Here is a 26,511-nt window from a genome sequence, read left to right on the forward strand (position 1 = left end):
AGGAGAACAGGATGTCAAGTCACAGTACAAGAAGCTGCTGAGGGTGGGGAAGACGATATGCACCTTTAGTATAGTGAAGTCACGGTAATATGAGGCTGCGTCCAGGGTAGGATCAATGGTGCAGCTGCTGCTCAGGTTGGTGAAGGTCCGAGTACAGCTTGTGCTTTTACTCTCCAGGAAACCTGAGAAAAGGGAACAAGAGACATGAAAAAATAGCAGTAGGAAATGTCATCCTCAATAAAGCTGGAACTGCTACCATCACCACACTCACCAGCAGGATTCCCATCAATACAAAATCCATTGGCACCCATTCCCACTGGCTGTCTTAGTGTGCTCAGTACAGATGATGCTGCAAAGTAGGTCTGGATTGGATCACCAGCCTGAAAAGGAAATTTGGAGAATTTACAAAGTATTCATGGAACACCCATACCAAGTGCAAGGGGCTGAACACCATCAATGCAGGAAGGAATTATAGCAAACCATCAGGTCTGCTAGAGTTAAGGTTTAGACCAGCTTTCTGTTTAAAGCTTGACTCTTTGAAGTACTCTAAAACCTGCATGGTTACTTGGATTGCCTTGAAATTGGTGTGCCTCATTTGGGGGTACAGGGGTAGAGTTAGTGACTCAAATTAATTGGTGATCATTTGACCAAGAGTTCCCAGAATACTGTCCCCTGTGGGGAAAAAAGTTTCCTGAAGGTTCGTTAATTTTAATCAATGTATTGTTGTCCAAAGATAGGGCTCAAGCCATGGCTGAGATCATCACTCTGGGGTCTCAATTGCTTGAGAGTTATCCCCCTGTGCTTGTCACATACTAGGCCTTTGGAGGAGCAAGAAAATCATAACATTATTAGCAGAAAAGAGTTGTGTCCATTCAACTGCACACCCATCACCCACAAACTCAGTGGTTACACTCTGCAGGCAGAGGCACTTGTTACCCCCATATTTTCCCCTCCCAAGTATGTCAGGATCTTGTGGGGGGCTGCCTCTTTTGAAAGGGCTGAGCCCCCACTCCCTGAGAGTCAGGATATGGGGAAGAGACCCCCAGAGGGGCATGGTAAGCCCTTCCCCCTGCCTCCCCTGTGCCAGGATCTGAGGGGCCTCTGCCTATCTAGGCGGATTTGACCCCCACTTCCTGCCCCCTCATGTAAGCTGGAGTCTGGGTGAGGCCTTGCCATTCTGGGGGTGCCTTGTCCCTCTGGGAGGTCAGAGCCCCACTTCCTGCCTTCTATGGGAGCCAGCATCTGGCAAAGCCCTGCCCTCTGGGTAGGAAGCTAAGGACAGGCATGCTGGGAGCATGCATCAAGAGTACACTGCTACTGAGAAGTTGAGAACAGACAAGCTTGCTGCACATCACAGGTTTCTCGAGCACTGGGGAGATGGGGATGGGAACATCCACAGAGATGACTGAAGCAGTTGACATCTCAGAACTATTGTTTCTGGCTATATTCATCTGCAGGCGGTGTTCTTGTTCAGCCAAGACAATCTCAGAAATGAATGGGCCACTTCACACCTCTCGCAGCCTCATATACTTTCAGGATTATTCTGTGCTGGATCTGGAGATACCAAAATTGTTGCTGATGATTAAATTCATACAATATTATAGCAAAGTACCAGCTCAGCTGTAGTTAAGATTTAGAAGAGTTTTCTGTTTAAAGGACAACTTTTCTAAGTGCTCTACGAGCCCCACACTTTCCTGATTGTCTTGAAATCTGCTGTGCCTCATGGGAGTGTAGGGTAGAGAAGATGGGAGTAGTGACAGGGAACTTGGAGGATTAGAGGAGGTATGTCAGCCCTGAATTCTCCCCTTCTGTGTGAGCTGAGATCTGGGGGAGCCTTTCCCCTGGGGGCTCTCCCTGACTCCTGTATGTCCTGAGATCTAAGAGACTCTGCCCCTATCAGGTTGTTTGAACCCCTCTCCTTGGCCCATATCTCAGACAGGATCTGGGAGGCACAAGAGTGGGGACATCCTAAGCCAATACGTTTAAACATCTGAAATCCAGGAAATAAATAGTTACGGTGCACATCATTCCTCTGGGAGAGGGAGACTGGCCAGAGTGTATAGGGGAGGGTTCTGGTTTCAAAATGAGGGGGTGGGGAGCCTGAGGAAGTTGGCTGAGGCAAAGGCAGGAGTCCCAGCTGGGGACCGGTGGTGGAAGTGAGGGGCCCAGATCAGTGTGCAGTTCAGGCTACATAACCAAGGAGGTGTACAACCTTCCAGTAAACTACCACCTATGATATGAGTATGCAGCAGCATAGGGCAGGAGACAGCTCAAGAGCAAGTTCTTACGTGCTAATGGCTTTTACAAAACCAATGAATGGCTTAACGGGACAGGAAGAGGAGGGCGAGCCAGAAATGTATGTTTCACCCTTCCCGAGCCAAAATGTTACTGGGAATGGTGGGGAAGAGGACTGGAGAAGAAGAGAGACACCAGTTTTCTCTCATGTGCTTAGTTACTATAAGTGTCATGTAAGAGAACTGCTATGATTTGGGGACATAGACCATGTCTGGGATTTCTCTCACTGACCCTCCACACACTCCCAACATCTCAAAACATAACTATAATCCCCATCTATGATAACAAAAAGTACTGGGGGTTGGGGATGGCAATTAGGAATCACCTAGCACTTGTGCAGCTTAGTGGGGAGACCATTGGACTGGGAGTATTAATAGCTCTACCACTGGCCTGCTGGGTGAACCTGGGCAAGTCACTTCACTCCTCTGAGACTCAATTTCCCATCTGAAAATGGTATAATGATGTAAAGATCTTTGAGATCCACTGATGAAAAAGTCTTTTTGTTATTACCTAGCCATAGCATTGTATCAACTGCAAACCTAAGTGAGAACTACAAATGCCTAAATAATCACTCTTACCAACAAAATTTCTTGCTGTTAAAAAAAAACCCACAACAACCCCCCACCCCTAGGTAATTCATTAACAAAAAAAGAAAACAAAAAAACCACTTTGTTAATGCAGAACTAAGGTTGCCCAGAGGTATCTCATACCCTTCCAGCACGTCAAGTTTAGCAAAACTCTGACCTCTGAAAACTAGAAAATACAGAGTTAAGATACATGCCAATGCAACTTTAACTGTGCCTTTGTTGAGCAATGGGTCAATATGCCCATAGTACACATACTTATTACTCCTGTGGGGTTCTATGCCACTGTGTGTGTGCAGAATTCATGTCCCTCACAGATTTCTTTGCTTCCCTGAAGAAAAATGACTTTCTGACTGAGAAGCAAAGAGAAGCTGCAACAGCAGTCACGCACCCTTCCCTAGCTACACAGGTACATAGTTTCAGTCACCCGGAGCAGTTGGCAGAGAGGTAAGTCACTGCAGGGCTGAGGACACCCCAGCCAGTGGCTCCTACCCTGAGCCGGGATCTGCTGCTAGTCCCGGCTGGGCTGGAGGCAGGAGAGTCTGGGACTTCCTTTTCCTCTGCAAGGAGTGGCTGGGGCTGTGTCAGACCCACCCCCAGAAACTTCCCCCAGCTGCAGAAGCTCAGCATCCTCCCCTGCTTCCTGCCGCATTGCTCCTCAGCTGCGGGGGGAGGGGTCACTGTACGGCAAGCTGCTCCCTCATCCACCCAACTCCTGTGTCTGGGTATGGGAGTCCAGATGCACATCTGCCAAGCCTCACCCCGTACACCAGAATCCCTCTAGCCATCCATACCCAAACCCCACCCACTGTACCTCAAACTGTGCAACTGGAGCCCCCCTACACCCAGTCCACCCCCTACTGAGTTTCCTGCACTTAAACCCCCACCCTGATGAGCCCCACCCCCCTGCAACACCCTTAGCCCCCACATCCAGACCTCCATGCCACTGACCCCCAACTAGCTGCACCCAGACCCCCACCCCACCAAGCCCCACTCCCGCAGCACCCAGAGCCCCCTGCCGAGACCCCCACACCCAGACCCCTCTGCTGAGCCCCAACCACCTTCACCTGGAAGCCCCTGCAGAGTCCCACTGCCCCTGCACCTTAACCCCCGCCCCCCAATGCATACAGCTAGTCATAAACCCCATTCAACAGCATAATCCAGTTTCATGGACCTCAGATAAGGAGAGTGAAAAGAACTGCAGGGAGGATATGGGTTGTAGGAGAGAGAAGTTAGATAGGAGGAGACCCTCTTTCTATCATGAGGGATCTAGACAGACTTATGTGCAGTGCTAGGGAGGAGCTGAGGATCATGGTATATGTATGTACCAGGGACATAGGGAAAGGTAGGAGAGAGGTCCTGGAGGTCAAGTTTAGGTCGGTAGGTAAGAGATTAAAGTCCAGGACCTACACAACAGCATTTTCTGAAATGCTTCCAGTTTCACATGCAGGACCAGAAAGAGAGGCAGAACTGCAGAGTCTCAATCTGTTGATGAGATGATGGTGTAGGGAGGAGGGTTTTAGGTTTATTAGGAAGTGGGGAATCTTTTGGGGAAGGAGAAGCCTATACCGGAAGGATGGGTTCCACTTAAACCAAAACGGAACCAGACTGCTGACATGTAAAATTTAAGAAGTTGTAGAGGATTTTTTAAACTAAGGGCTGGGTGAAAACTGACAAGGGAACAGATTATTCCCCCAGCCCCTAGGGATAAATTTATTACTATATTCCAGTAAAGAGGATAAGAAAGATGTTGGTAAAGTACAGGTAGGAGCTAGTGAGGAAGAATCAAACATAACAATCCTAGTTAAATGTGTCAAATATCAGAGGGGTAGCAGTGTTAGTCTGGATCTGTAAAAGCAGCAAAGAGTTCTGTGGCACCTTATAGACTAACAAACATATTGGAGCATGAGCTTTCGTGGGTGAATACCCACTTCGTCAGATGCATGTAATGGAAATTTCCAGGGGCAGGATACATGCAAGCAAGAAGCAGGCTGGAGATAACGAGGTTAGTTCAATCAGGGAGGATGAGGCCCTCTTCTAGCAGTTGAGGTGTGAAAACCAAGGGAGGAGAAACTGGTTTTGTAGTTGGCAAGCCATTCACAGTCTTTGTTTAATCCTGAGCTGATGGTGTCAAATTTGCAGATGAACTGAAGCTCAGCAGTTTCTCTTTGAAGTCTGGTCCTGAAAGGTTTTTTGCTGCAGAATGGCTACCTTTAAATCTGTTACTGTGTGTCCAGGGAGACTGAAGTGTTCTCTTACAGGTTTTTGTATATTGCCATTCCTAATATCTGATTTGTACCCATTTATCCTTTTAAGTAGGGACTGTCCAGTTTGGCTGTGTAGTGAGCAGGTGTGGCTCCCTGCCGCCCCGGAGGGGGAAGAGTCCATCCGGAGGCCGGAGTAGGCGGAGCTAGGGAGCTCTGAGCCCGCCCCTCAGAGGGTCAGGCGGCGACCCAGAATTATAAAGGCTCGCCCTCAGAGCTCAGTAGGGCCCCAGCCGCTGGAGAGACCAGACATCTCTAGCCCAGCCCGCGGCTGGGAAAAGCCCATGGCCCAAGGTGGCTGGCCGGGCCTGCCCTGTGCCCGCTATCCGGAGGAGCTGCCGGACCTGCCCTGCACCCGCTATCCGGAGGAGCTGCCGGACCTGCCCAGTGCTTGTTACCCAGAGAAGTTGCCGGGCCTGCCGATCACACCCTGCCCCGAAGAACCCATGGTCCTGGATCCCCCAGAGGCCAACGCCAGGACCCAGGTATACCCCGAGGGGGAGTGAGGAAGTAGCCCGGGGGCAGCCAACCCCAATCTGGCTGCAGCACTGCCAGAGCCCATGTCAGTGTGTTGCAGCCAGGATCCCCACTGACTAAGCAGTGGGTCTTCTGCTGCTGCTAGGGCCCCAGGCTGGGACACAGTGGAGTGGGAGGGCCTGCGTCCCCCCTGCCACCCAACTCATGGGTGGCAGACTCCCCCTCGCCCCGGCCTGAGGAGGCTTGGGCCTATCGCTATTGCTCAGCCCTGTCTGAGGATCTGAGCTCCTGACTCAGCGTTTGTTGCCCGCCCTGACCTAGGGCCTGAGCTTAATACTATTTTTACTTACTGCTCAGCCCTGCCTGAGGGTCTGAGCTCCTGACTCAGCGTTTCTTGCCCTGCCCTAACCTAGGGCCTGGGCTTATTGCTACTGTTTATAGTGCTAGTGCTCAGCCCCGGCCCAAGGGCCTGAGCACCTGACCCAGTGTTGCCCTGCCCAGACCTAGGGCCTGGGCTGGCTTTTGCTAGCCTGCAGTGTGGGGAAGGAAGCTAGATGTAAGTTTCTAGGAGATAGTGTGGGAAACCTAGAATGTTTAGGTTTCTAGATTATTAATATTTTGTGTTTTTTTGTTGAGAGAGTTTGCTTTGGGCTCTTCTCTCTAGCAGGCATAATAGGATAATAAAGCTTACAGTATTCGTTCTGGTTACAGCAAGGGCTGCTGAGGGAGACCCCGCGGCGAGACTAATTTCCCAACATCAACTGTGTGTAGTGAGCCGGTGTGGTTCCCTGCCGCCCCGGAGAGGGTTGAGCCCCGGCGAACCCTTGTACAGGCCAATGTACATAGCAGAGGGGCATTGCTGGCACATGATGGCGTATATTGGTCAATGAACCGGTGATGGTGTGGCTGATCTGGTTAGGTCCTGTGATGGTGTCGCTGGTGTTGATATGTGGGCAGAGTTGGTATCAAGGTTTGTTGCATGGATTGGTTCCTGAGTTAGAGTTACTATGGTGCGGTGTGCAGTTACTGGTGAGAATATGCTTCAGGTTGGCAGGTTGTCTGTGGGCGAGGACTGGCCTGCCACCCAAGGCCTGTGAAAGTGTGGGATCATTGTCCAGGATGGGTTGTAGATCCCTGATGATGCATTGGAGGGGTTTTAGCTGGGGACTGTATGTGATGGCCAGTGGAGACCTGTTGGTTTCTTTCTTGGGTTTGTCTTGCAGTAGGAGGTTTCTGGGTACACGTCTGGCTCTGTTGATCTGTTTCCTTATTTCCTCGTGCGGGTATTGTAGTTTTGAGAATGCTTGGTGGAGATTTTGTAGGTGTTGGTCTCTGTCTGAGGGGTTAGAGCAGATGCGGTTGTATCTCAGTGCTTGGCTGTAGACAATGGATCGTGTGATGTGCCCGGGATGGAAGCTGAAGGCATGAAGGTAGGCATAGCGGTCGGTAGGTATAACGAAAACCTACAAAATCTTACATCCAGAGGCTGTGTTTGAACATCCCAGGAGTGGGGGTTCTCACAGCAGAGTAGGTAAGGCTGGCTCCCAGAGTCAAGGACTGAAGTGGCCTAGCAGATGACCAGTCCAGATAACACCAGGGGAACGTCACAAGGAGAAAGAAAAAGAGAGAAAGCATGAACTGGCCTTAATGGAATGGAGGAAACAGAACCCCACACTAGGGGTTCAACCTCTCCAAAAATCCACAGGTGGGAGCGATTGTGTCCTGCAGACAGCGAGTTTGGGGACATTATTGAATATTTCATCACCTTTGAGAGGCTGTGTGTGCTCCATGAGATTCCTGAGGATCAACAGATGACCATCTTGGTTGCAAAGTTCTCTGTGAGAGCTCTGGATATATTCAATAAAATGTCAATTGATTATGGTAAATTTAAGGAATTGGTTGTAAAACAGTTTCAGATTACACCTGAAATTTACAGAGTAAAATTTAGAAGCTTTAAGAGAGGGGCTGGATTGAGTAATGTGGCATATGTAAACTAAATGGGAGATTCACTGGATAAGTGGGTAAGGGGAAAAGGTATTTCAAGCTTTAAAGAAATGTGTGATTTGGTGGCTCAGGAACAGTTCCTGAATATGTCTAATGATGATGTAAAACAGTGTTTATGGGATAAAAAGGTAAAAATGGTCAAAGAACTTGCAACTTTTGCTGATGAATTTGAACAATCCCAAGCATCTATTAGGTATCAATCACAGGCAGAGGGGTTTAAGTTTATTGGGAAGCAGACTTCCTGTTTTACCCCTGGGAAGGAGGAGGGTGGATGGGAGGCTGGATGCTATAAAATCATGAATGATGTGGAAAAAGTGAATAGGGAAGTGTTATTTATCCCTTCACATAGCACAAGAACCAGAGGTCATCCAATGAAATTAATAGGCAGCAAGTTTAAAACAAACATAAGGAAGTACTTCCTTAACACACACAACCTGTGGAACTTGGTGCCATCAGAAGTTGAGAAGGCCAAAAGTATAACTGTACTGAAAAAGGATTAGCTAAATTCATGAAGGCTAGATCCATCAATGGCTATTAGCCAAAGGGTCAGGGACGCAACCCCATGCTCTGGGTGTCCCTAAACCTGTGACTGCCAGAAGCTGGGACTGGACAACAAAGAACGGATCACTCCAAATTGTCCAGTTCTGTTCATCTGGCACCAGCCACTGTAGTGGGTTAGATGGAGTAGTGGTCTAACTCCTTATGGCATTCTTATATCCCCCTTGCCGCCACCAAGAACCCCAGAGAAAAACAATTAGATTTTTGTGAGTGCTCTTCCAACTCACCCGGTAAAACGCAGAGGAAGATGGCAGGTCTTGTGATGGTGGAATGAATGATGGTCCGCCATACTGTGCCAAGAACACAGAGAAATCTGATTTTTTAACTTTTTGCGGCTGCTGGAAATAGTTCAACTTTGCTAAAGTTGGGGAGGGAAAAAACAAACAAATCCACCATCAAATCACTAGACAAAGATTGTGGAAAGGCTAACGTTGTGCCACTATTCTAAAAGAGATGACTTGGGTAAATATAGGATTGTTAGCCTGACATCAATGCCATGAAAAAAAAGGAAAAGATTATATGCAATTAGTAAAGGACGATAGTATATTTAATGCCAATCAACATGATTTCAGGGAAAATATTCTGTCAAACAAATTTTATCCTTTTTTTATTACAATACAAGTATGGTTGATAAAGGTAATCATGACATACCGGTAATATGCTTAGACTTCTGTAAAGCATTTGACTTAGTCCCACATGATATTCTGATTTTAGTAAAAATTAGCACTCTACAAACCAATGTAGCCCATATTAAGTTAATTTAAAACTGATTAAATGATAAAATCCCTAAGTAATTATAAGTGAGGATGTGACAGGGTAGACTACCCCTTAAAGGCAGTAGCTCAGTAGTAGTTGTCAGCGCACCCCACCACGTGGCATGGCCCTTCAAGGGTTTGAAAAGTCCAATAGAAGGACCAAATGGGGATGTGGGGAGGAAATAGTCCTGGGAATGAGCAGTTCTTGGAAGGAAATCCTGTAACTATATCCTTTAAGGGCCTAGGGCCAGGAGCCGTCCAGAGAGGGAAGGGCAAGGCTCCTCTCTCCTCCCAACCAACTGAGAATGAGCTGGGAGAATGTTTATATTGTGTGCTTAATACACACCACATATATTAATATGTATTAAGCACACAATATAAACATTCCATTATATTGTATTGTATTATATTTCTAGCAGTTACATGGCCTGAATTGGCCTATGTCTTTTCATAATCCTGTTCATTTACGTATAGCACTTTGCAAAGTTGAAGTCAGCTTTGGCATTAGGAAATGGAAATCCTGTCAAAGGCAAAATACATTAATGTTCTGCCCTAATACAGGCTGGGGAGAGAGGTACATTACCTTCAAAGACCAATACCTGGAATGCTAGTATCCAAAACAAAGATAAGGAAGGTACAGAACAAGTTAAGGAACTGGTACAAACTAGATTTTAGTGATGTGGAAGGAGTTTTGTAACTTATAAAATCATCCTATGAATACTACCAGCGGAAATGTGAAATTTGGAAGCACATCTTCTGCGTAAGATTAATTTTAAAATGCTGAACAATATAGCCTTCCAGAAACGGATATCATGTTGAATCTTTTTTCCTATACTATATTATTAATTTTTAGCAATAAACCTGACTGATATTTGTTATTTGGCCTCAAGTAAATTACATAAAGAACCAAAAAGTGTGGACAAACAATCAAGTATGCAATTTACAAAATATGTCATTGATATATAGCCTGGTATAAGAAGAAAGATAGGAGGATCGAGGATCCTGCGATAAGGAGAGAGAGAATGACTGTTTGAAGCACAACTCCAACTCAGGGAAGGGGGGTGCTCTCCTGAACTGGCACAAAGAGGTGACCAGGACTCTTACTGGGACCTAGAGTAGTGTGATCTGGGGCTACTAACAAAGTCAGTCACCCTCTGTAGAAAATTTAATAAACCAGACTCTACAAAGGGTATGGATGTTTCTGAACCAAGCTAAGCCTGGTAATTGAATGAAAGAACTGAAAGGGGTATGGAGTGCACCAGTAGAGCCAAAAAAAGGCATGCTGAAGAAACTCATCCCTGGACAGAGGAATAGTCATTGGGGAGCGGGGGTGAAGGGGCTTTCTAGTGAGGTCTCATAGGGATCTCTTCTCAGCGCAATGCTATTCAATAACTTTATAAATTATCTGGAACAGATATAAAATTGCAGCTAGCAAAACTTCCAGAGGGCATACAGTTGTAGAATGGCAAATAAAGGGGACAAATCAGTTATATAGACTGATCTGGAGAGCTTGGTAAAGTGGGTTCATTTGAACAACATGCATTTTAATAGTGCTGAATCCAAGGTCATGCATCTAGGAACACTAAATGTAGGTCAAACTTACAAGATGGGGGCCTGTGTCTTTGAATGAAGTGACACTGAGAAGGATTTACAGGTCATGATAGATAAGTAGCTGAACATGAGCTCCCCGTGTGACCCTGTAGAACATAAGAACAGTCATACTGGGTCAGACCAAAGGTCCATCTAGCCCAGTATCCTGTCTGCCGACAGTGGCGAATGCCAGGTGCCCCAGAGGGAATGAACAGAATGGGTAATCATCAAATGATTCATCCCGTCGCCCATTCCCAGTTTCTAGTAAACAGCGACTAGGGACACCAGCCCAGCCCAGCCTGGCTAATAGCCATTGATGGACCTAAGGGTATGTCTACGCTACAAAAAATGACCTGCAGCAGTGAGTGCCAGAGCCCGGGTGAACAGATTTGGGCTCATGGTCCCGCATTACAGGGCTAAAAATAGCAGTGTATACTTTCCCACTCAGGCTGGAGAGAAGGCTCTGAGACCTGGCCTTCCCAGATCTCAGAGCCAGGGCTTCAGCCCAAGCCCAAAACATCTATACTGCTATCCTGTAGCACGAACGCCAGCAACCCAAGCCAACTGACCTAAGCTCTAAGACTCACTGCCATTGGACTTTTTTTTTTTAAGTGTAGATGTACTCTTTTAGGGCTAACATGGTCCTTGGATGCATCAGCAAGGGAATATCAAGTTGGGATAAGGAGATGGTAACGACCCTGAACACAGCATTAGTGAGACCATTACAGAAATATTATGTCCAGTTCTACTGTCCACTCTTCTAAAAGGATATTGAAAAAATGGAAATGACTCAGAAAAGAGCACAAGAATGCACTGAGGTTTGGGAAAAAGGAACAGGAGTACTTGTGGCACCTTAGAGACTAGAGGTTTGGGAAACATGCCTTATAGGTGAGAACCTTACAAAGATCAATGTATTTAGTTTATCCACTCAAGAAAGAGATCTTGGAGTCATTGTGAATAGTTCTCTGAAAACATCCAGTCAATGTGCAGCAGCAGTCAAAAAAGCTAACAGAATGTTGGGAATCATTAAGAAAGGGATAGATAGTGTGACAGGGTCGGGCCAGATGGCTACAGGAGTGATAGAAGGCAGATATATTAGCCCCAGGTTAAGCAGGTCCCTTTTCCCTGGGCAAAGTAACAGAGGCAGTTCCAGAACAATCAGGAACTTGCTGGAACAAATTAAGGCAGACAGACTAATTAGGACACCTGGAGCCAATTAAGAAGCTGCTAGAATCAATTAAGACAAGCAGGCTAATCAGGGCACCTGGGTTAAAAGGACCTCACTTCAGTTAGTGAGGGGTGCATGTGAGGAGCTGAGAGTAAGAGGCACAAAAAGCTGAGAGTGAGTAGGAGTACTGCTGGAGAACTGTGAAGTACAAGCGTTATCAGACATCAGGAGGAAGGTCCTGTGGTGAGGATAAAGAAGGTGTTGGGAGGAGGCCATGGGGAAGTAGCCCAGGGAGTTGTAGCTGTCACGCAGCTGTTACAGGAGACACTAGAGACAGCTGCAATCCACAGGGCCCTGGGCTGGAACCCAGAGTAGAGGGTGAGCCCGAGTTCCCCCCATTCCCCTCAGTGGCATTCTCTGTTTGGGTCACTGCATCCTTGCATGGTGGAACTATTCCTCTTTCAACCATCATCACTGCAGCCCGGTTTCAGCAAAAGGCTGTATGACATGCAAGGATTTTGGAAATCTGTTTCCTTTTGATGATAAAAAGCCACAAAACACCATTTTCTCAAGAAGGAAGAGAAGAGACTATTCCAAGGGGAAAGAAGATGGTCTTGAAGTTAAGGCACAAAACAGGGAATAAGGAAATCTGAGCTCTGTTCTTGTCTCTGCCACAGACTTTGTCTGATCTTGAGCAAGTGCCTCCGGACAAAATTTTCCAAATCAGTCTGATCATGGGTGCCTCTGTTTCTCAATACCCAACTTAAGACATCAATGGTCTGATTTTCAGAAGTGCTGAGTGCCTACACCTCCATTAAATGGGAGATGAATATTTTGTTTTGTTTTTTTAAATCTGGCCCCAGGCATCTCAAGATCATAGAAAATTAGGGTTGGAAGAGACCTCAAGAGATCATCTAGTCCAACCAACACCAACTAAATCATCTGAGCCAGGGCTTTGTCAAGCCGGGCCTTAAAAACCTCTAAGGATGGAGATTCCACCACTTTCCTAGGCAACCCATTCCAGTGCTTCACCACCCTTCTAGTGAAATAGTGTTTCCTAATATCCAACCTAGACCTCCCCCACTGCAACTTGAGACCATTGCTTTTTGTTCTGTCATCTGACACCACTGAGAACAGCTGAGCTCCATCCTCTTTGGAACTCCACTTCAGGTAGTTGAAGGCTGCGATCAAATCCCGCCCTCCTTCTTCTCTTCTGCAGACTAAAGAAGCCCAGTTCCCTCAGACTCTCCACGTAAGTCATGTGCCCCAGCCCCCTGATAATTTTTGTTGCCCTCCACTAGACTCTCTCCAATTTATCCACATCCTTTCTGTAGTGGGGGGCCCAAAACTGAATGCAATACTCCAGATGTGGCCTCACCAGTGCCGAATAGAGGGAATAATCACTCCCTTGATCTGCTGGCAATGCTCCTACTAATACAGCCCAATATGCCGTTAGCCTTCTTGGCAACAAGGGCACACTGCTGACTCATATCCAACTTCTCATCCACTGTAATCCCCAGGTCCTTTTCTGCAGAACTGCCACTTAGACAGTCGGTCCCCAGCCTGTAGGGGCATGGGATTCTTTCATCCTAAGTGCAAGACTCTGCACTTGTCCTTGTCAAACCTCATCAGATTTCTTTTGGCCCAATCCTCCAATTTGTCTTGGTCACTCTGGACACTATCCCTACCCTCCAGTGTATCTACCTCTCCCCACAGCTTAGTGTCATCAGCGAACTTGCTGAGGGTGCAATCCAGATAATTAATGAAGATGTTAAACAAAACCACCTGCAGGACCAACCCCTGAGGTACTCTGCTTGATTCTGGCTGCCAACTAGACATCGAGCCGTTGATCACTACCCATTGAGCCCAACAATCTAGCTAGCTTTCTATCCACCTTATAGTCCATTTATCCAATCCATATTTTTTTTAGCTTGCTGGCAAGAATACTGTGGGAGACCGTATCAAAAGCTTTGCTAAAGTCAAGATATATCATATCCACTGCTTTCCCCATATCCACAGAGCCAGTTAGGTGCCCATATTAAGATGCACAATATTAAATATTAAAAAACACCCTTGAAAATTTTGGCCTTACCTTTTGGTGAGCTGAAATATGAATTGAAGAAGCAGGGGGCTGCTTTAGCTAATACATCCTTGCTCCTCCTCCCTCCCCCCAGAGCCTCCTGAATGCCGCAAAACATATGATTGCTGCAGGCAGGAAGTGCAGGGAGGGAGGGGGGAGTTGTTGATCCATGGGGCCACTGGAGGGTGGGAGGGGTTGGGGGGTGGAGGGGTGCTGATAGGTGGGCTGCCAGCCCACCTTGGTTCCAAGCTCCGAGGGCCAAACAATGTGATACCCAAACATTGCGAAAATTTAAATAAGTATGTTCTCTAATAGATCAGCAACGTAACAATGAAGCAACGTTAACCGGAACGACGTTAAGTGAGGAGTTACTGTACAGGAGAAGCATGTTTTAGAATCCATGAGGTGAAAAAAAAATAAACTAGACCTGTAGATGGGTTTATTCCCTGTTTTATATAAGTTTTTAATGTCATCACCATGATCCAGAACAGGGGTGGCCAGCCTGTGGCTTTGGAGCCACATGCGCCTCGTCACAGGATGAATATGTGTCTCCTTGCACAGGCACTGACCCCGGAGCTGGAGCTGCAGGCGCCAACTTTTCAATGTGCTACAGGGCGCTCACTGCTCAACCCCTGGCTTTGCCCCAGGCCCCAGCTCCACTCCTTCCCCCGACCCTTCCCCTGAGTCTGCTACACCCTTACTTCTCCTCCCTCACCCTGCACCCCGAGCCTCCTGCACACCACAAAACAGCTGATAGCAGCGGGCGGGAGGCACAGGGTTGGAGGGTTAGGTGCTGATCAGTGGTGCTGCTGGTGGGTGGGAGACGCTGGTGGCGGAGTGGGGAGCTGACAGGGCTGCTGATGTGTTACTGTGGCTCTTTGGCAATGCACATTGGTAAATTCTGGCTCCTTCTCAGGCTCAGGTTGGCCACCCCTGATCCAGAAGAAGAAATACCACATGGCTGATAAATCTCTGCAGGCTTTTTGAAAGAGAAATTGTTACATTGGTATATATATTATATAATGTGATATACTGACTTCAAAGCACTTTGGCTCAGGCCCATAGCAAGTAAGTAAAATATTTTTGTTTTTTTAGCCAGATGAGTGTAGCCATATGAATCTGTATATTTGAATGGATCCTTGAAAGAGCAACAAGTGAATGAAAAACATATTATACATTAAGGAAATGTGAACTTAAATACAAACTAGTAGGGAGAGTCAGGGGCAGGCACAGTAGCATAATACAGAAAATTTCAGATTACATGAGCAAATAGTCTGATCTAGTCGGGTCTCAGTCTCTGACAATGGTCATTGACAAATGCTTCAGAGGAAGATGTAAGAAAACACATAATGGCCCATTATGGAGTAACATGCCTCTGGGGCAGCTGTTTTCTAACTCAAGATTTATGCCATGAAGCCAGAGGGTTTATACCCCTTTTAGCATTCTTATCTTCTTTACTATCCTTGTGAATGTTATAATTATTCTCATAGATGTCTTAACTTTTTAAATCTCACTGAGCTCTTGGCCTCAATAATACCTTGTGGCAATCTTGTAGATTTCTTGGCCAGCTTCAGCTCAAAGGTGCATAACTCCTTCTCTCACCCTTGGCTGTAGTGATGCTGGCAAGTGCTGTGGAACAGCTGACTGTTCACCCTTCATATTCACAAGATGTTACAGAACAGATTCCCTGATCAGGGAGAACTTGGGAATTCAGTGTGCGGAGGTTAAGACTACTTACAATCACTTAGCTGCACACAGAACAGAGACTCAGATCCGCTGGGGTCAGTGACTACTTCAGTGTGATAAGGGGTGTTATTTCTGAAAATAAGAGACTTCTCCACGCACACTTGACTCACAATTCTGCACAAAAAACAGAAGAGAGAGAGAGATAACACTAAGGATACATTTACATTCCATGTCCCTCCACCCCCCAACCAACTGGATACCGAATTCTTCTTAATTTCCTAACACAAGTTGTTTTGCATTATTAAACAGTTATTGTGTCTCACCCTAGAAGGAGCTGTGGGTGAGAAGTGATCTGTATATTTGCGAGGCACTTTAGGATTCTTCATACAATGCAATACAGGGCCAGCATGGATCTCCTCTGTCCTGTCCACAATCTCATAATCGAGCCTTCTCCCGAATCTCCCCCTTTCTAGAACAGTCCAGCCCAGCCCAACCTCCACCGCCTTCTCTCCAATCTGCCTCCCTATCCCCTGCCTCTCAGTTGCCATCCCTAATTATAAAGTCATCACGTCCAGCCTTGCAAAACTGTCATGACAATGTATGAACCCTGGCCAAACATCCCCAGCTCCTCCCTCATAATCATTTAACTGACCTCAGGCATTTGAACATCAGGAGAAAGATCACACAAACATCAAGTGATATTGAAATAACTGTGCTGGATTTTAGTTTCTATTGGAAGTGTTCAGACAGTGAGAACACAAAGAAAAAGCTGGACATGCACCAGTCCATGGGTCCAGATCTAATGCATCCGAGGGTGCTGAGGGAGATAGCTGATGTGATTGCAGAGCCATTGGCCATTATCTTTGAAAACTTGCGGCGATCGGGGGAAGTCCCAGATGACTGGAAAAAGGCAAACATAGTGCCCATCTTTAAAAAAGGAAGAAGGAGAATCCAGGGAACTACAGACTGGACAGCCTCACTTCAGTCCTGAGAAAAATCATGGAGCAGGTTCTCAAGGAATCCGTTTTGAAGCATTTGGAGGAGAGGAAGGTGATCAGGAACAGTCAACACGGATTCACCAAGGGCAAGATATGCCTGACCAAATTGATTGCCTTCTATGACGGGGAAAGCAGTGGACATGATATACCTTGACTTTAGCAAAGCTTTTGACACAGTCTCCCACAGTATTCTTGCCAGCAAGCTAAAAAAATATGGATTAGATGAATGGACTATAAGGTGGATAGAAAGCTGGCTAGATCGTTGGGCTCAACGGATAGTGATCAACAGCTCAATGTCTAGTTGGCAGCCAGTATCAAGAGGCGTGCCCCAGGGGTTGGTCCTGGGGCTGGTTTTGTTCAACATCTTCATTAATGATCTGGATGATAGGATAGATTGCACCCTCATCAAGTTCATGGATGACACTAAGCTGGGGGGAGAGGTAGATACACTGGAGGGTAGGGACAGGGTCCAGAGTGACCTAGACAAATTGGAGGATTGGGCCAAAAGAAATCTGATGAGGTTCAACAAGGACAAGTGCAGAGTCCTGCAGTTAAGACAGATGAATCCCATGCCCCGCTACAGGCTGGGGACTGACTGGCTAAGCGGCAGTTCTGCGAAAAGGACCTGGGGCTTACAGTGGATGAGAAGCTGGATATGAGTCAACAGTGTGCCTTGTTGCCAAGCAGGCTAACAGCATATTGGGCTGTATAAGTAGGAGGATTGCCAGCAGATCAAGGGAAGAGATTATTCCCATCTATTCGGCACTGGTGAGGCCACATCTGGAGTATTTTGGCCAGTTCTGGGCCCCCCTACTACAGAAAAGATGTGGATAAATTGGAGAGAGTCCAGCAGAGGGCAATGAAAATGATTAGGGGGCTGGAGCACATGACTTACGAGGAGAGGCTCAGGGAACTGGGCTTATTTAGTCTTCAGAAGAGAAGTGGCGGGGGGGGGGGTTGATCGCAGCCTTCAACTACCTGAAAGGGGTTCCAAAGAGGATGGAGCTCGGCTGTTCTCAGTGGTGACAGATAAGAGAACAAGGAGCAATGGTCTCAAGTTGCAGTGGGGGAGGTCTAGGTTGGATATTAGGAAAAACTCACTAGGAGAGTAGTGAAGCACTGAAATGGGTTACCTAGGGAGGTGGTGGAATCTCCTTCCTTAGAGGTTTTTAAGGCCCAGCTTGACAAAGCCCAGGCTGGGATGATTTAGTTGGGATTGGTCCTGTTTAGAGCAGGGGGTTGGACTTGAAGACCTCCTGAGGTCTCTTCCAACCCTAATCTTCTAGGATTTTATGATTCAAAGTGTTACTGCAATCGCCTTGCACATATGTATGTTAGTTACTTCAGTCAGGCATCAGCATTATCATGGTCCCTTAGCCATTGCTTAGCCAAGAGAGAGGGATAGCTCAATTGGTCCTGCTAGTGAAGGCAGGGGGCTGGACTCAATGACCTTTCGTGGTCCCTTCCAGTTCTAGGAGATTGGTATAACATGGAAGTGTATCAGGCAGTCAGTCCCTCACACGTCAGCTACTGCTGCCTGGGAGATAGAAGGAGAAGGCTTGTTATGAGTGGAATTAAAAAAAAAAACCCTTGAGATTGTGAACTCACCCTTCAATTAATTTAACTGTAACCCTAAACCCCACCCAAGACAAAAGGTGTATGTGAACCTTCCCAAGAGCTTTTGGCTGAGTATTGGGGATTTTTTTGTTTTTTTGTTGTTTTTTTTGGGGGGGGGGGGAGGGAGGGGAGAGAATACACAGAAACTGAGACCAGACCAGAACCAACTGGAGCTATGTCTACACTACTGACCTTACAGTAGCACAGCTGTACCACTGCAGTTGTGCCACTGTAAGGTCTTTTGTGTAGCTGCTCTATGCTGGTGGGAGAAAGCTCTTCAGCCAGCACAATTAAACCACCACCCCCAACGAGCAGTGGTAGCTACGTCAGCAGAAGAGGTTATCCCACTGACATAGCGCAGTCAACACCAGCACTTTTGTCAGTGAAACTTATATCGGTCGGGGTGTGGTTTTTTCACACCCCCGACCAACAAAAGTTTTGCCGACAAAAGTGCGTGTGTAGACAAAGCCTGAGAGAGCGACACAGCCTCAAGGTGCAGCTGAAAGCATGGTGGCTGACCCAGTAGGAAACCTAGAAGAGAATGCTCTTAGTGCTGTAGGGAAAAAAAGCCATTTCCTGCTATTTGATTCTCTCTGCATTCAGAGACACAGAACTTTGTACATTCTTTGTGTAACACCAACAGACCCTGTTCGTCAGCGGGTGGGATTGAACCTGGGACGCTAAATGCACGAGCCTCTACTGCATGAGCTAAAAGCCCCATGGCCCTTAGCTAAGGCTGTTGATCAGACTCATTAATCTCTCTCTAAGTGGTCTCGGTGCTATTAGATGGGACAGAACACCACACCTAGGAGGTGTGTGGGATACACTTGTAATAAACAAAACTGCATCAAAGATATACCTGCCTATCACCAATTTCTACTCCCGGGCCCCAGACTTTGACTAGCTGCTTGGGTTGAAAAGGGGCAAAAATACATTACAGCAGTCTGGCATCAGCACTGCCCTGGGCCTTTCACCACTGCGTTGCAAGGGTATCTGTATGCAGCACTGAAGAGCATCAGGAAGCTGGGCCCACACACCTTACCTGGTGCTGCCTGGAAGACAGAAGGAGAAGGCAGCCCTTGAGTCCCCTAGATCACAGCCAAGGTTACAGTCAGTATCACAGCAGCAGTTTATGTCACAGGATCCAGAATGCAGGTTGCAGATACAGGTGGGCAAACAGGCTAAGAAAAGAGAAAGAGACACCAGATCAAGGGGAGAGGTGACCCCAGACACTGTCATCTAGGTGATGTGGGGGGAAAGCTGGTTTGGGGGAGAGGGTACCCTAAGGACCACCCTGTAAGGGGTAGGTGAGGGAGACCAGCCAGTGGGAGATTCAAGAGAGACAGGCTGATATGGAAAAGGACCCTGGGTATCGCCCTGAAGGGGATGAGGGGGAGTGACAAGCCAAGTCAAGCAGGGGAACCCAAGGACTATCCTGCAGGGGATGGGGAGGGGAAGAGAGGCTGTGTCAGCAGAGAGGGAACCCCAGGCACTGTACTCCAGGGAAACATCAGGAGACAGCCCAGGTCAGGGTGATAGGGGACCCTGAGCACTGTACTGCTGGGAATGGGTGGAGAGACAGGCTGGGTCCAGATCAATGACAGGTCACAGGGGACCCTGGGCACTGCCTTGCAGGGCATGGGGCAGGGAGCAGTAAGGTGACCAAATGTCCCGATTTTATAGGGACACTCCCGATTTTGGGGTCTTTTTCTTATATAGGCTCCCATTACCCCTCACCCCCTGCCCTGATTTTTCGCATTTGCTGACTGGTCACCCTAGGGAGGAAACAGGCTGGGGCGGGCAGGAGAGGGCGCACCCTGGGCCTGGGCAATGCCCTGCAGGGGATGAGCGAGAAGGGACTATGGGCGCCTCCTCACCTTCGGGAGCGGATGAGTCTCCCTGGACGACTGGAGCCGTGCTGGCCTCCGGCTCCGCGAAGCTGCCTCCCTCTGGGCTCGGGCTTCCGGGGCCCGAACTTCCCCACGGAGTCGTGCCGAAGCTGCCAGGGTCGGTGGCAGGGCCGGAGCCGATCCCCGCGGTCGGGCCGGGGGGGCCGGGGCTGCCCCCCGCGGTCGGGCTGGGGGGGCCGGGGCTGCCGGAGCCGATCCCCGAGGTCGGGCTGGGGGACCCGGGGCTGCCCCCCGCGGTCGGGCTGGGGGCCGGGGCTGCCGGAGCCGATCCCCGAGGTCGGGCCGGGGACCCGGGGCTGCCCCGCGGTCGGGCTGGGGCCGGGGCTGCCGGATCCGATCCCCGAGGTCGGGCTGGGGGACCCGGGGCTGCCCCCCGCGGTCGGGCTGGGGGGGCCGGGGCTGCCGGAGCCGATCCCCGAGGTCGGGCTGGGGGACCCGGGGCTGCCCCCCGCGGTCGGGCTGGGGGGGCCGGGGCTGCCGGAGCCGATCCCCGAGGTCGGGCTGGGGGACCCGGGGCTGCCCCCCGCGGTCGGGCTAGGGGTCCCAGCCCCCCACCGCGGCTGCAGCAATAGCAGGAGCGGGAGCAGCAGACGCTTCGGGCCCATAGCATCAACCCGTTGCCAGGGAACCGATACACTAACGTCTAGCGTCATGTCGTAAGAGATCTGCTCTCGCGATGAACTTTAGCGTTGGCGCGTGTCGAAGCCACCCCCCCCCCCCCCCCCCCCAGTATGTACGTCAATCTCTTCGGCCCGTCCTCAAGCGGCGCAGTCGTGGTCGCCGAGGCCTCGTGGGGGCTGGGCCTGGGCGCGAGCGTGGGGATTCGGGCGGGCCCCAGGGCGATGCGGGGGGGTCCTCCCCGTTCCCACAGCGTCACCCACAGAGCTCGCTCCTCATGGGCTGACACAGCTCGGGGCGCTCCCTGCCGAGCTCCCCGCCCTGCCCGGGGTGTGCGAGCAGCGCCCGGCTCCACAGAGCGGTGCTCCGAGCCGGGAACCGGCTGTACTATCGCCCTGCGGCTTCAGCCCCAGTAAAGCTGGTCTGGTCTCCCCAGTGCCTCCCTCCTGCTGCCGGGGTTGTGCAGTCTCCTGGTCCGGGAAGTGTGTGCGTGTCATGATAACACCAGTGGTGCGATGCACCAGTGCCGAAGACACAGTCATGAGAACGGTTGTGTGGGGTCAGGGCAATGGTCCATCTAGCCCAGTACCCCGTTTCTGTTAGCAGCCAGTGCCAGAGGCTTCCGAGCAAATGAACAGAACAGGCCGTCCGCTCTCATCCAGTCCCAACATCTAGCAATGAGGGGCTTAGAGACACCTGGAACATGGGGTTGTGTCCCTGCCAACTGAAGGACCTATCCATCGTCCATGAATTTATCTCATTCTTTTTTTAATCGTGTTATATGTTTGGCCTTCACAACATTCCCCTGGCAACGAGATCCACAGGTTGGTTGACTGTGCGTTGTGTGAAGAAGTACTTCCTTATGCTTGTTTTAAACTTGTGACCTATGAATTTAATTGGGTGATGCTGGTTCATGTGTTATGTGAAGGGGTAAATAACACTTCCTTATTCACTTTCTCCACACCAGTCATGATTTTATAGAGCTCGATCATAAGAACGGCCATAGTGGGTCAAACCAAAGGTCCATCTAGCCCAGTATACTGTCTTCCAACAGTGGCCAATGCCAGATGCCCCAGAGGGAATGAACAGAACAGGTAGTCATCAAGTGATCCATCCCCTGTTGCCCATTCTCAGCTTCTGGCAAACACAGACTAGGGACACCATTCCTGCCCATTCTGGCTGATTGCCATTGATGGACCTATCTTCCATGAATGTATCTTTTTCATAGAATCATAGAATATCGGGGTTGAAAGGGACCTCAGGAGGACATCTAGTCCAACCCCCTGCTCAGAGCAGGACCAAACCCAACTAAATCATCCCAGCCAGAGCTTTGTCAAGCCTGACCTTAAAAACCTCTAAGGAAGGAGATTCCAGCACCTCACTAGGTAACCCATTCCAGTGCTTCACCACGTTCCTAGTGAAAAAAGTTTTCCTAATATCCAACCTAAACCTCCTGCACTGCAAGTTGAGACCATTACTCCTTGTTCTGTCATCTGCTACCACTGAGAACAGTCTAGATACATCCTCTTTGGAACCCCCTTTTAGGTAGTTGAAAGCAGCTATCAAATTCCCCCACATTCTTCTCTTCTGCAGACTAAACAATCCCAGTTCCCTCAGCCTCTCCTCGTAGGTCATGTGCTCCAGCCCCCTAATCATTTTTGTTGCCTGCTGCTGGACTCTTTCCAATTTTGCCACATCATTCTTGTAGTGTGGGGCCCAAAACTGGACACAGTACTCCAGATGAGGCCTCACCAATGTCAAATAGAAGGGAATGATCACGTCCCTTGATCTGCTGGTAATGCCCCTACTTACACAGCCTAAAATGCTGTTAGCCTTCTTGGCAACAAGGGCACACTGTTGACTCATATCTAGCTTCTCGTCCACTGTAACCCCTACATCCTTTTCTGCAGAACTGCTGCCTAGCCATTCGGTCCCTAGTCTGTAGCAGTGCATAGGATTCTTCCATCCTAAGTGCAGGACTCTGCACTTATCCTTGTTGAACCTCATCAGATTTCTTTTGGCTCAATCCTCTAATTTGTCTAGGTCCCTCTGTATCCTATCCCTACCTTGCAGCGTATCTACCACTCGTCCCAGTTTAGTGTCATCTGCAGACTTGCTGATGGTGCAGTCCTCGCCATCCTCCAGATCATTAATGAAGATATTGAATAAAACCGGCCCCAGGACCAACCCTTGGGGCACTCCACTTGATACTGGCTGCCAACTAGACATGGAGACATTGATCACTACCCGGTGAGCCCAATGATCTAGCCAGCTTTCTGTCCACTTTATAGTCCATTCATCCAGCCCATACTTCTTTAACTTGCCAGCAAGAATATTGTGGGAGACTGTATTAAAACCTTTGCTAAAGTCAAAGAATAACACACCCACTGCTTTCCCCTCATCCACAGAGCCAGTTATCTCATCATAGAAGGCAATTAGGTTAGTCAGGTATGACTTGCCCTTGGTGAATCCATGCTGACTGTTCCTGATCACTTTCCTCTCTTCTAAATGCTTTAGAATTAATTCCTTGAGGACCTGCTCCATGATTTTTCCATGGACTGATGTGAGGCTGACTGGCCTGTAGTTCCCTAGATCATCTTCCTTCCCTTTTTTAAAGATGGGCACTACATTAGCCTTTTTCCAGTCATCCGGGACCTCCCCCAATCACCATGAGTTTTCAAAGATAATGGCCAATGGCTCTGCAGTCACATCCGCCAACTCCTTTAGCACCCTCGGATGCAGTGCATTGGGCCCCATGGACTTGTGCTCATCCAGCTTTTCAAAATAGTCCTGAACCACTTCTTTCTCCACAGGCGGCTGGTCATCTCCATGCTGTGCTGCCTTGTGCAGCAATCTGGGAGCTGACCTTGTTTGTGAAGACAGAGGCAAAAAAATCATTGAGTACATTAGCTTTTTCCACATCCTCTGTCAGTAGGTTGCCTTCCTCATTCAGTAAGGGGCCCACACTTTCCTTGACTTTTTTCTTGTTGCTAATATACCTGAAGAAACCCTTCTTGTTACTCTTAACATCTCTTGCTAGCTGCAACTCCAAGTGTGATTTGGTCTTCTAGATTTCACTCCTGCATGCCTGAGCAATATTTTTATACTCCTCCCTTGTCATTTGTCCAAGCTTCCACTTCTTTTGTGTTTAAGATCAGCAAGGATTTCACTGTTAAGCCAAGCTGATTGCCTGCCATATTTACTATTCTTTCTACACATCAGGATGGTTTGTTCCTGCAACCTCAATAAGGATTCTTTAAAATACAGCCAGCGCTTCTGGACTCCTTTCCCCCTCATGTTATTCTCCCAGGGGATCCTGCCCATCAGTTCCCTGAGGGAGTCAAAGTCTGCTTTTCTGAAGTCCAGGCTCCATATTCTGCTGCTCTCCATTCTTCCTTGTGTCAGGTCCTGAACTTGAACATCTCATGGTCACTGCCTCCCAGGTTCTTATCCACTTTTGCTTCCCCTACTAATTCTTCCCTGTTTGTGAGCAGCAGGTCAAGAAGAGCTCTGCCCGTAGTTGGTTCCTCCAGCACTTGCACCAGGAAATTGACCCCTACACTTTGCAAAAACTTCCTGGATTGTCTGTGTTGCTCTCCCAGCAGATATCAGGGTGATTAAAGTCTCCCATGAGAACCAGGGCCTGCAATCTAGTAACTTCTGTTAGTTGCCGGAAGAAAGCCTCATCCATCTCATCCCCTTGGGCTGGTGGTCTATAGCAGACTCCCACCACGACATCACCCTTGTTACTCACACTTCTAAACTTAATCCAGAGACTCTCAGGTTTTTCTGCAGTTTCATACCGGAGCTCTGAGCAGTCGTACTGCTCTTATATACAATGCAGCTCCCCCACCTTTTCTGCCCTGCCTGTCCTTCCTGAACAGTTTATATCCATCCATGACAGTACTCCAGTCATGTGAATTATCCCACCAAGTCTCTGTTATTTCCAATCATATCATAATTCCTGGACTGTGCTAGGACTTCCAGTTCTTCCTGCTTGTTTCCCAGGCTTTGAACCCTGTTATAGTCTTGGCCTTCCCAACATCCTCTGGCAAAGAGTTCCACAGGTTGACTGTACGTTGTGTAAAGAAATACTTCCTTTTGTTTGTTTTAAAACTGCTGCCTATTAATTTCATTTGGTGTCCCCTATTTCTTGCATTACGAGAGAGTAAATAACATTTCCTTATTTACTTTCTCCACACCATTTGTGATTTTATAGACTTCTATCATATCCCCCCTTAGTCATCTCTTTTCTAAGCTGAAAAGTTCCAGTTTTATTAATCTCTCCTCATATGGCAGCCGTTCCATACCCCTAATAATTTTTGTTGCCCTTTTCTGAACTTTTTCCAATTCCAGTGTATCTTTTTTGAGATGTGGTGACCACATTTGCACGGAGTAGTCAAGATGTGGGCGAACCATGGATTTATATAGAGGCAATATATTTTCTGTCTTGTTACCTATCCTTTTCTTAATGATTCCCAACATTCTGTTTGCTTTTTTGACTGCTGTTGCACATTGAGTGGATGTTTTCAGAGAATTATCCACGATGACTCCAAGATCCCTTTCTTGAATGGTAACAGCTAATTTAGACCCCATCATTTTATATGTATAGTTGGGATTATGTTTTCCAATGCATTACTTTGCATTTATCAACATTAAATTTCATCTGCCATTTTGTTGCCCAGTCACCAGTTTTGAGAGATCCTGTTGTAGCTCTTCTCAGTCTGCCTGGGACTTAACTATCTTGAGTAGTTTTGTATCATCTGGATCATCATTTGTATCATCCCCCTTAGTCATCATTTTTCTAAAGTGAGCAATCCCAATCTTATTAATCTCTCACATGGAAATTGTTCTATACCCCTTATCAATTGTGTTGCCTGCCTTTGTACTTTTTCCAATTCTAAGATAGCTTTTTTGGGGGAAACCAGAACAGCATGCAGTATTCAAGGTGTGGGCATACCATGCATTTACATAGTGGCATTATAATAGTTTCTGTGTTATCATCAATTCCTTTCCTGATGGTCCCTAACATTGTTAGCTTTTTTGACTGCTGTTGCATACTGAGCGGATGTTTTCAGAGAACTATCCTCAATGACTCCAAGATCTCTTTCTTGAGTGGTAACAGTCAGGGCCAGATTAACTTTTTATGGGCCCTGCACCAAGCATATTTGTGGGCCCCATTGGGGAATGAAGGTGCCAGGGGCAAGAGCACAGTGGGCAGGGTGGATTTGATTTAAATCATTATTTAAATCACTAGTCAGGAAGACTCGATTTAATCATGGTTTTCTACATAAAAGTGCATTCTTGTTGGTTGTTATAACCTTAATACATATTCTTCATAATTCAGAGATAGATGTTGGTTTCATTTTTAGAAGATACACACTATACATTTTTAAACAGTGATTTATTTTGAAAACTTCAGATGAGTTTTACAGCTATATCAGAAAATGAATGATTGGTTATTTCATTTACCAAAAGTAATTGAAGCAGATATTTATGAAGTCATTGAGAGGTGAACTATCTCCAGTTCAACCGGTTAATCATTAATATTTGGAGGATTTTCTTGCCAGGCTGTATTAGGAGGAGGAGATCACCAGAGAGAGAGACATTTACATTGTTTTATTTAACTAAAGCAACATCAAGTATTCTGGATTTTTTTCTTCAACAGCAAACATAATATTTTAACAAAAAAGCATATGTCCCTTGCTTCTCACATTTGTCTCCAGACTTCTTCTCTTTGTCCAGATCTATTCCGCCCCCAGCAATCTTCTATTCATTGAACTTTTTGAAACTTTTCACTTTTAGAGAGAGGTAAGGGATTGACTCTGTGTACACAAATTTGCAGAGGGACAATAGCATTGAGGTCTGTTATTTCTCACCTCTATATATTATTTATTTATTTAAAAA

The 26,511-nt window shown here is 47.6% G+C and overlaps 2 protein-coding genes across 9 annotated transcripts in view; one reads left to right on the forward strand and one right to left on the reverse strand.

Annotated features, from left to right (window-relative positions):
- Nucleotides 1–20,677, reverse strand: part of TCTN3 (tectonic family member 3) — a 58,695-nt gene extending 38,018 nt beyond the window's left edge. For 4 of the 6 annotated variants that reach the window (XM_039482730.1, XM_039482731.1, XM_039482732.1 and 1 more), the window contains exons 1-7: nucleotides 20,316–20,677; nucleotides 19,954–20,140; nucleotides 19,119–19,257; nucleotides 15,514–15,635; nucleotides 8,410–8,540; nucleotides 272–380; nucleotides 64–182 (exon numbers count right to left, since the gene is read on the reverse strand). In XM_039482730.1, coding sequence (XP_039338664.1) covers nucleotides 64–182; nucleotides 272–380; nucleotides 8,410–8,540; nucleotides 15,514–15,635; nucleotides 19,119–19,257; nucleotides 19,954–20,140; nucleotides 20,316–20,639 — 1,131 coding nt within the window. In that variant the 5' untranslated portion in view covers nucleotides 20,640–20,677. The remainder of the gene's footprint in view (nucleotides 1–63; nucleotides 183–271; nucleotides 381–8,409; nucleotides 8,541–15,513; nucleotides 15,636–19,118; nucleotides 19,258–19,953; nucleotides 20,141–20,315) is intronic. The other 2 variants (XM_039482728.1, XM_039482729.1) reach the window with 2 other exon arrangements.
- A 105-nt stretch (nucleotides 20,678–20,782) lies between these two features.
- Nucleotides 20,783–26,511, forward strand: part of ENTPD1 (ectonucleoside triphosphate diphosphohydrolase 1) — a 93,836-nt gene continuing 88,107 nt past the window's right edge. For 2 of the 3 annotated variants that reach the window (XM_039482736.1, XM_039482734.1), the window contains exon 1: nucleotides 20,783–21,428. Coding sequence is in view for 2 of the 3 variants with exons in the window: in XM_039482734.1 (XP_039338668.1) it covers nucleotides 21,386–21,428 (43 nt within the window). In the remaining variant the exon portion in view is untranslated. The remainder of the gene's footprint in view (nucleotides 21,429–26,511) is intronic. The other variant, XM_039482742.1, reaches the window with a different exon arrangement.

Source organism: Mauremys reevesii, linkage group 7, assembly GCF_016161935.1.
Source record: "Mauremys reevesii isolate NIE-2019 linkage group 7, ASM1616193v1, whole genome shotgun sequence".
In the NCBI taxonomy this organism is placed as follows: Eukaryota; Metazoa; Chordata; order Testudines; family Geoemydidae; genus Mauremys; species Mauremys reevesii.